A 10419-nucleotide genomic window follows, 5' to 3' on the forward strand; every position below is an offset into this window, starting at 1 on the left:
AAAGTCTTGAGGAGAACTGTGCAATTACCATTCTAAGTGTTAAAGTGGATACAATATAAGCCCCCGTGAATGATTTTTTGGGGCAAAAATCATTCATTTTCTTCAGACGAACATAAAATCTAGTGTTCCCCTTCAGGAACTCGAACTGCGTCGAAGTCGCTTTGGGAACGCTCCTGCGTGACAGCGTTCTGAAGCACGTGTCAAATCAGTCCAATGGAGTAGTGAGACGTCACGAGCGGGGTGACGTAAGCACCAGAAAGTATAAAAGCGCATCCGGCAGAGCGCAAACCAGCTTCTGCTCTTCAGTAGCGCTCTGTGTATGTGTCTGTCTATTTACTGTTGTCTGTCCGCACAAGCATATATAAAAAACAATCATGAAAAAGTCTATGGCGAGCGAACGGCATTACAAACGCTGTGTTCCTCCCTGCCCACGATATCTGGCGGCGGGGGATACACACGATTTGTGTGTCGTTTGTTTGGGAGCGGAGCATGCACGGTCAGTTTTCGAGGGAGCTGATTGTCATCACTTCGAGTTACACTCGCTGCATATGCTCCGCTCTCGCCTGGCTGTGTTTGATGAGAGCCGTCCTAAAAGTAATTAGATGAGCGTTTTCTGAAATCCAGATCACAGCCTTCACGACGGGACCTTCCGTTTCTCCCCGATCTTCATGCTGAGGTGTCAAGATCGTGGGAGAAACCGTACTCATCCCGTATTTACAGCCCCACAGTCTCGAATTATTCAAAAGAACATCCAGTTTCAGGTGAGAAACTGGGTAGAGTTTGAGTTTTAGTACAAGATTGTTATCTTCAAGTTAGACACAGTACATAAATCAACTAAACACAATTTTAAAAAGCAAAATGTCAGAGTGACAGACAAACGTATGGGCAGATGTACTTACAAATGTCTCATCTTCAGAGACCAGATCGTAATCTGGCTGTACTGTGTCCAGACTAAATGTGACTCAGATATTTGGGCATTACATTTTTCTATACTTCTATAGACAGACAGACAGACAGACAGACAGACATACGGATGGATGGATGGGGCTAGTAAACACAGGCCATGAAAAGCTAAAAAGTGAACAAAAATGGCAAAAACCCAGGGGGTAATTAAATTCTCCCTCTATCAGTGAGGAAGACAGCGATGTCACATCAGTATCACACCCCTGTTCACATCTTTGCCACATATTCCTGTCAATCAGCAGGCACCGCAGGACATCCTGCTTGTGAATAGCGACTGCCTTTGGGGCTTAATGAGCTTTCACGCATTTTAAAAGACAAAACGTTAACTAAATATTCCCTGTCTGTCGTCTCGTCTCCTTATCATCCGCCTCACATCTCTGCTCACCAGCGCTGAGGAACCACCCGAGTGTAAAAGATGAAATTGTTTGCTTACAATGCATGGGACATTTCTATGAGAAGACTGAAGTGAATTTAAAACACGTTCAATAAAGGATGTGACCCAGGGCTGTTTCTCTCCAGTGCGGAAGAAATGGTTGACCCTGCTAAAAGTGCGACTGTCAATGTAGCAGCGCCTGTCTTAAACCAGCCTGAACACAGAAATCATAACAGGGTCAGAAAAGCCCAGATAATTACAAACGCGACGAATCCACGGCACCAAAAATATCACAGTGCTCTGAATAGAGAGTCTTTAAGGAGGCAGGAGAAAATAGTATTTCATATTAATATTAAAGATCCGCAGCACAGGAGGGCTAATGATACCCTGGATGCCTATTAATAATGATACATAATAGAGAATTCCTGAAGTCTGAGCACTCCATTTGGGAGGCAGGCTATTGGAAGTCCAGTCACTTGGATGTGTTCAATCACATACAGAATTTAAATGCAGTTTTTCCAGGAAATGGTCATGTCCTGTCAGGGAGACAATGCACTGTTTCTTTCTGGAGACATTTTGGGTAACAGCGGACAAGAATGAAAAAATAAAACCAAAGCTTGAGGAAATGAGGGGCAATTACAAACGGTCAATACCTGCCTTTACAATTATCTCAAGCAACACTGCTAAACATGGCACCTATTGGCTCCTGTTAAAATTAAGTGGTGAGCCTGACATGCCTGGGCAAAGTCTTACCAGTGAGCTGGTGTAGGTGGGGTCAGAGGTGTCTTCCTGCAGATAACGGGACAGGCCGAAGTCCGACACCTTGCAGACGAGGTTGCTGTTGACCAGGATGTTGCGGGCAGCCAGGTCTCTGTGGACGTAATTCATCTCGGACAGGTACTTCATGCCTGCGGCAATTCCCCTCAACATCCCCACCAACTGGATCACTGTGAACTGCCCATCGTTTTGCTGTCACACAACACAAAAAACACAGATATCACATGATGTTCACCAATATGTCGAAGCTCAACCTCAACCAAAGGAGCTCCTGGTGTTTAGCTATAAACTCATTTTTGGTTGTACAATATGTGGTTAATGAAAAATATAACCATCTATTTCCACTTCACTCTGTTTCAAAAAGCTTAACATGATTTGTCAAAGCAGGACATGATCCAGGATAAATGACACTGTTTCTGGAACAAAATTCCTACGAATCAATCAGATTTTAGGGTTATGATTATAGTTGTGCGCCATTCAGAATTGAATTGTGAGTGCCTTTAAAATTCCAATTCAAATTTGAATGTATCAAAACAACAACAGATACGATATATAGAGATAAGAATAGACAGAATGATAAAATTATCAATAGATAGAATGATAGATAGATAGAATGCTAGACAGAATGACAGATAGAACAACAGACAGAAATGACAGAACGACAGAACAATAGATTGATAGAATGAAAGAGAGCGACAAGACAATGGTTATACCGGCTTCCGGCTGCACTGCACGGCGCGACCCAACCGTGAAGTCATAAGCAGGCGCCCTTCGTCTGCTCTGTTTGGGCGACGCAGCATTTACACTCCGAAAGAGGACTACTCTCGGATAAACAAACAAACAACCGAACGAAGACACGAGGACGAAACACAAGACAGATAATGTGTGTGTGGGTGAAATGAACGGGTATGAGACTGGGCAAAAGAGAAATGTGGTATGGAGGAATGTCCGTGAGCCATCGGTCGGACTTTCGTGGAGTTCGGTGGAAAAACACTTAATTTCCCAGAATGCATTATCTGTTATTTTTATTTATTTATTTATATAGTTAGTTAGTTAGTTAATTGATTGTCATTCAAGTTCCTGTGGGGTGTATGAAGCATATGAACCACATGATCCATACACCGTATTCTTAAGGGGTTTTCTTGGATGAACATCGAGGAACCACGCTTGAGTTCACACCAACATTCACACCAGCCTAACGCATCAAAAATTGACTTCCCACAGACTCACATCCACATTAGAAGCTCTAGTGTGAAATGGCTCAGAGTCTGGAGGTCCTTCATAAACTGCTGCTGGATTTCCACTGTACCCTTGCTCCAGCTGCAGTAGACAGTCTTTGCAATTAGCGTGAAATCAAACAGATGCAAGTCGCTCTGAGACATCAGTGTGCTTTAATCTTTTAGAAACAAGTTAATGAATAAAATGATCATTTCACACAGAGGCAGACCCTTCAATAATTTGAAACAAACAGCAGCACGGATTAAATAAATATCTTGTGAATAAAAGGAGACATTGATTTTCCTTTTCGTGCACCATTTGTGTTTAACACTCTTCATCAGTAGCTGTCTAAACCGTGTTTACAGCACACAGTGGGAGACCTTACAGTTCCTTCGAAACTTCTGTACACAGCCGCCATTTTGCACAAGAGAAAGCTTTGAACCGAACGCACGATAACAAACAGGGGTGGGGGTGTGGATCGATGGCAATGCTACTCGGATGTGGTGGATTTCTAAACTAACTTCAAAGAGCCCCTTCATTGCGGCACCAGATCAAAGCTAGAGAGAACCAATCCATGAGATTGAAAAAAAAAATGGGCTGAACATTGATTAAACAGTGTATTTTCCCACACCAGAGGGAAAGAATAAAACAGACAGCGAGAGAGAGACACAGAGGGTGCTTGTTTTGGATGTTGCACTTACCCTAAGGAAGGAGTCGAGTGCCCCATTCTCCATGAACTCTGTGACGATCATGACCGGTCGGCTCTTGGTGACCACACCCTCCAGGCGAATGATGTTGGGGTGGTCAAACTGCCCCATGATTGATGCCTCAGACAGGAAGTCGCGCCTCTGCTTCTCAGAATAGCCCGCCTTCAGTGTTTTGATGGCAACGTAGATCTCTCGTTTTCCAGGCAGTTTCAGTCGACCTTTATACACCTCCCCGAACTCACCTGGGGCACACAAAGTGGAGGAATGAGTGAAAGGCCATTAAACCCATCAAAAAACAATGAAGCTTCTACTGCTGAACATCAGCTACAGTCCATATGTTATGTCTTGTTAATGGGTGAAGATTTTAGGGTATCTGAAAAGTTTTGGTGAAATTAAATGTGGGGATAGAATGGCAGTGGTAGATTCAAAAGATAGTAGATTCAAACTTCACAATTTGATGGATACGAATGTCTATGATCTGTCTAGAGGTGTAGAAGGAACAGTGAATCAAGAAATAGAAGCGAATTGGATTCCCAAAAGCCAATGAATGGAAGTCAGATTTTAAGAAGTTGCATGACAGAACTTGCATTTTTCCTCAACAGCTTTGAAGCAGACCATATCAATTGCAAACAATGATTTTCAGTGATTCAGTGTTTTCTGAAGTAGTGTGAACTAGTGTAAGCATACTCAGATGGTTTGGATAAAAATGGATTCTAATTTGCAAAACAAAACAAAATAATTCTTGGCCAATCCAAGTGTAATCTGATATTACAACTTCTAAAGCAAACAGCAACTACAAAAGCCCTAAAAGTCCCAGAGTTTGATTATGAGTATCAAAGCTTAAAATTTGCATAGTAGAGCTCATGTGTGTATCTTTTCCAATTTATTCAGTGTTTAGACTAAGTTATTTGTAGGCTGATTTCCCCAAAGTTTTCTGGCAAACACAATGGCAGCTTCCTAAGCACAGTTCAACCAGTGGTGTTATCTTGGGTCTGGACTACTGTTAACTCTAGCGTACAAAAAAAAAACACAAAAAAAAAACCATACTTATTAAAACAGTTCAGATGTGGTAGCTTAACAGTTAAGGATCTAGGCTGTTTACACAAACCTACAGATCAAGTAAAGAGGATATAATTCAGGAACGAGTCACTGAGGTCATTCTGACCTTCAGTATGTCATCAAACCCCAGGCTGCCTAACGGAGACTCTCCCTAATATAACTTCACTAGAAGCAACACCAAGCTTGATTATATCTGTGTGGCCCCAGAAGTCTTCTAAAATCAATAAAGCTCAAGATAAAATGAGCAAAAATAGTAAAGGATAGAATAAAGAGAAACTGTGTCAACTTTGACTTGAGTTTTAGTGCTAAAAGGTTGAGAGTATTTGTTATGATCTGTGTGAAATCCATATGAGGTGCATCAGTGGATTAACTTGAGCTGTCTGAAGCAGAGCAGACTGCGAGTCATACCGCGTCTCCACCACGACTCGCCAAGAAGACGAGGAGAAGGGCACAGACCCTCGTGAGTCCTACTTGAGTTTGTGAGTAAATGAGAGGTAGATGTGCTTCAAAACTGTCTCAGAGAGATGGCTGTGTAATGGTTGTGTTTTTTTACGGTCAGTTTTATTAAATTGCTTTTTATTTTCAAGCTTTTGCCCATAAAGCTTTAAGCCCGTCATTCATGTATTAACAAGTGCATGGAGAAAAATCAGCAATAAACAAGCAACACACCTGCCCCAATAACTTCTTCAATCTTGACAGTGGAGACGTCTATTTCCTTGGCGAATTCTCTGACGGCTTCATTAGGATCTTCGTAGGTGAAAGGGTCGATGTAGATTTTCATCCCCGGAGAGCCTGGCAGGGTCGGGCAGCCCATGGGTGTGTGGCAGTTGGACAGATCTGGCCTTAAAGTGAGTTCTAGAACACAACCCAATTCCACAAATCACTGAAATGCGCTGAAGTTTCTTTTGCATGGTGTTATTAACAGTTTTCATTTTAATGCAGTTTTAAAAACATTTTGGCAAATCTATGTTATGATCTAAACGAAAGCAGGTCAAGTCTAAGTATGTTATTATAAACCATTTCTGTTTTAATGCATTTATTGAAGCAGTAAATAAACAAATCCAATATGAGTGGCTAAACAATAGGTAATCTGTGAGTGATGAGTGGATTTATCTGAAATATGAAAATGAGCACCCATCGCCTGATGCTGATGACATCAATAGTTTCTCATAAAAACACTGAAATAAATAGGGTAGTGAATTTATTTAAATATTAAGATTTTCATGACATTCAGGTCCGTTAATAATGGTTCTGCATTCTAAAATATAGTATTAAAACAGCGATGAATTGTCAGCTTGAAAAGCATGCATAAGTGAAGCACTAAAAGTAGTCCACACAAATAATTAGGACTATTTCATAAAAAAAAAAGACATAATATTAATATTAATCAATTTCTAGTCAAGAACACTGTTTTCTATACATGCACTAAATAAAAACACTTAAAATAATACTTAAAAATATTTTTAATCTCCAAAGCCTAGAAACAAATCTAACCGCTGTTGCTAGCCATTACAGTGTTTATTTTCTAACCTTTTTTTCCCCTTTAAAAACATTATGGATTCATTGCTGGTGACTATGACATCATTAAACATCAGTGGCAACACAAGACAGTTGCAGTGGAACTCTCTCTCTCTCTGCTTCTCCAATAGAGCCGAATCAAATTCTCTTCTGCCTTTATCCCCCACAGGACCTCATAAACAGATAACGCAGACACACTATCAAACTGCTCTTCATGGCAGAAGATGAAACTTCATGTGTAAACATCAGTATGTGTGTGTGTGTGTGTGTGTGTGTGTGTGTGAGAGAGAGAGAGAGAGAGCAACAGAGGATGCAGAAAGTAATCTCAGAGAATCAGAGAGAACCAGCAATCCACACAAATAAACCAAACATTAAACAAGCACTAAAAGGTGGTGTTCATAACTGCTGCCCAATAAGAAAGAGACCCAGAAGCAGGTGTGGAAGCTGATGCAATCACACTGAAAGACACAGGCAAGAGTCACTTCAGAAGAGCGCTGGCTCGGACGCTGGAGGGTGGAGAGACCGCGGTATGTCACCCAGCGTGACAGGAAGGCCAAGAGACATTCAAGTCTTCTGGCATAATAATAACCCATCCAGCACTCACTTTACTGACAGCCCTTGACTCCAGACAACAACGTGAAATGGATCCAAATTCACCCAATTTACGGTCTTAATAAATTCTAAAGATTTTTTATTATGCATCATTCAACCATGCATATTATTATAAAGAAAAAAAATGTTGGTTTTCATGATCTTTCATCAAAATATTTTTTCATCAAAAACTTTTATGACTGCTGAAATGACTTTTCTGCTTTTCTTTTGTTGCAATGTGAGCTGGAAAAAATATATTAATAAATAAAATGACAATCAAATCTCATCCAACCAACCAACCAACAAAATAACTAGATTTTTTTTTTTCCATTTTAAATAAATTATTATTAAAATTAAATCATCATTAAAATAATTTGTTTATTTTTTTTAATTTAGAATATTTATAATATATCTATCCATCCATCCAACCAACCAACCAACAAAATAACTTGATTTTGTTTTATTTTAAATACATTATTATTAAAATTAAATTTTCATTAAAATGATTTATATTTATTTCTTAATTTAGAATATTTATAGCAAATATATATATTGAGCTTGATCCACTAACACGAAGTAAAACATAATAATAATAATAATAAATACACATAATATTTATTGATATCATTTACACTGCAAAAATGGCTCATTCTGAAATCTTTGTACTTCTGACATCAGAAATGAAAAAATCCAATCACATTTGAATGTCAGCAATGCCTAATCAGTGACCAGAACAATGAGGAAGAAACAAAAAACAAGCTATTATTACTTAAACCAACACAATTAACAAGTGTTTTTAAAATGTTGTTATGTTCTTCAGTGTGTAGCACCTACAGCTCTGCAGATCCTTCAGAAGGATGCTGGCATTATTAATGAAGGGTTCAAGTTTATTTTTAACAAGGTCCCTAGCCATTTCAAAGCTTTACTAACATTTTAAGTGGACATCAGGGGAAAAATGATAAAAGGAATCTATGATATGAACCCTTTAACGTGAAAAAAGTCATGCAGGTCTGTTGAATTATTCATTTCAAACACACATGCACAAACCTACAGAGTGCTTTAATTTTAGAAATGCAGCTTTCCTCATCAATAACCCAAATGCCAAAGAGTTTATCTCCCCTTGTCCTCTGGAGTAATGCAATGTAACAGCTTCACTCATTTCTTATGGCTGAGAAAGGGAAATAAAAATATATATGTTAATATTTCATAGCCACTTGATCCGTGCGTGCCTAGAACACCAACTGCTCTGCCACTCTACTGAACCCCAGTCCCGCAGGAGAGAGAGAGAACTCAGATAGAGCCCAGAATGCATCACTTCCACCTGGGGCAGCGTGTCGAAAACCCTGTGAGACAGAGCAACAGAAACTTCTGGCCAAGCCCCTGAGGAAAACACTTGGTCTGGTCTTAGGCTCACGTACACCATTGTTTGTGATTATTTATTAATAGACATCTGACCATGTCTCAGAAATCTACAGAACTTAAAGGGTGAGTTCACCCAAAAATGAAAATTATCCTGTGTTTTACTCACCCTTGAGACATCCTAGGTGTATATGACTTTCTTCTTTCAGACGAATCCAGTCGGAGTTATAAGCTCTATCATTGCAGTCAGCGGGTGTTGCAGCTGAACAGTCCACAAGTCGTCACATAAAGCACGCGCATCCTTAATAAAACATGCCTCACACGGCTCTGGAGGGTGAATAAAGGCCTCCTGTAGTGAATCCATGTGTTTTGTAAGAAAAATATCCATATTTCAAACGTAATAAACACTTTTCTCTCACTTCCGGTATCTGTCATATGCGGAAGCCGTTCCGGCGGATGACGCAGCACGTATGCGCAGCGCGCGCGCGCCTCTGAGATATGCTAGTCTCGCAAGTTTGCTTATAGGAGCAAAGGAAGCAAAGTTTCCTTACTTTAGCAAAGGAAAACCAGTCTCCTCTTGGCTTATATCGAAATCCTCCGACATTTTTCTTTGCAAATCCTCGGTTTGTACTTCTAATTCATGACCAGCGTTTTGTTTTGTTCTCTCTCCGCATTCGTCACTAATCACGCAACGCCAACGTACTACGTCATCCGCCGTAACGGCTTCCACGTGTGACAGATACCAGAAGTGAGAGAAAAGTGTTTATTACGTTTGAAATATGATAAAAATTACTTTTCCATCCTTCCATCCATCCACCTGATAAAATATCTGATTTTATTTTTTTAAATAAATTATTAATAATAAATTATCTTTATTTTTTATATTTATTAATTTTGAATATTTATATCCATCCATCCGACAAAATAAGTTTTTATTTTAAATATCTATCTATCTATCTATCTATCTATCTATCTATCTATCCATCCATCCATCCATCCATCCATCCAACCAACTTATTTATTTTAAATTATTATTAAAATGAAATTATCATTACAATTATTAATATTTATTTAATAATTTAGAATATGTACAGCCTATATTTCTATCTACTGCATCTATATATTACAAAATTTAATATTTATATAGTTCTTCTTCTTTTTTTTTTTGAGATGATGCGTTAAGCACTTTATATTATACTGAGCAGCTATATAAATAAAGTTTAAATAGAATCAGAACTGAATTCATATGCTACATAAACTCCAGGTCATTAGTCTCCTGTAGTCTTTCCCATCCACTATCTCCTCTTATTTTGAATGTCGTTAATCTGTCTTTGTGAATAGGAGCATCTTAATACACCGCTTGCACATGACAAACGTCCGACCCCTGGCCCGTGTAATCGCATTGTTTCTGAGCTTCAAAAAACAGACGTCTCTGATGTGTCCTGATACATAAAAGGATCTGTCTCAGGTTAAGAAGCTTTGAGAATATCAGTCCATCTGTGCTCTTATGTGCAGTGTCTGACACTGTGTAAGCAAATTTACATCAGATTAGTTGCATCTCACTGATCTCTTAGGTGAGAGATGCTTTTTTTCCTCTCTCTCTCTCTCTCTCTCTCTGGCATTAAAAAGCCATGCGTTATGAAGCGTACTCCATTATGACCTGCCACATTACGGCTGCCTCACTATTGCAAGGTTCTATTACGCTTTAAATCAATATTTTACACAAAATCATATTTCCATTTTATGTCCAGCATTCATTTTTCTCCATTCACAGCAATTTAAGTCTTTCAGCTCCTTGGGGTGTTCATTAGAGAGAGAGAGAGAGAGAGAGAGAGAGAGAGAGAGAGAGAGAGA

The 10419-nt window shown here is 39.3% G+C and overlaps 1 protein-coding gene across 1 annotated transcript in view; it reads right to left on the reverse strand.

The window, feature by feature from the left end:
• The window catches only part of LOC107710210 (ephrin type-B receptor 1-like), an 86876-nt gene that overhangs the window by 13452 nt on the left and 63005 nt on the right, over positions 1-10419 (reverse strand). The window contains exons 7-9 of the mRNA XM_016514951.1: positions 5767-5952; positions 4033-4280; positions 2090-2305 (exon numbers count right to left, since the gene is read on the reverse strand). Coding sequence (XP_016370437.1) covers positions 2090-2305; positions 4033-4280; positions 5767-5952 — 650 coding nt within the window. The remainder of the gene's footprint in view (positions 1-2089; positions 2306-4032; positions 4281-5766; positions 5953-10419) is intronic.

Source organism: Sinocyclocheilus rhinocerous, unplaced genomic scaffold (genome assembly GCF_001515625.1).
Source record: "Sinocyclocheilus rhinocerous isolate Xijiao unplaced genomic scaffold, SAMN03320098_v1.1 scaffold2522, whole genome shotgun sequence".
In the NCBI taxonomy this organism is placed as follows: domain Eukaryota; kingdom Metazoa; phylum Chordata; class Actinopteri; order Cypriniformes; family Cyprinidae; genus Sinocyclocheilus; species Sinocyclocheilus rhinocerous.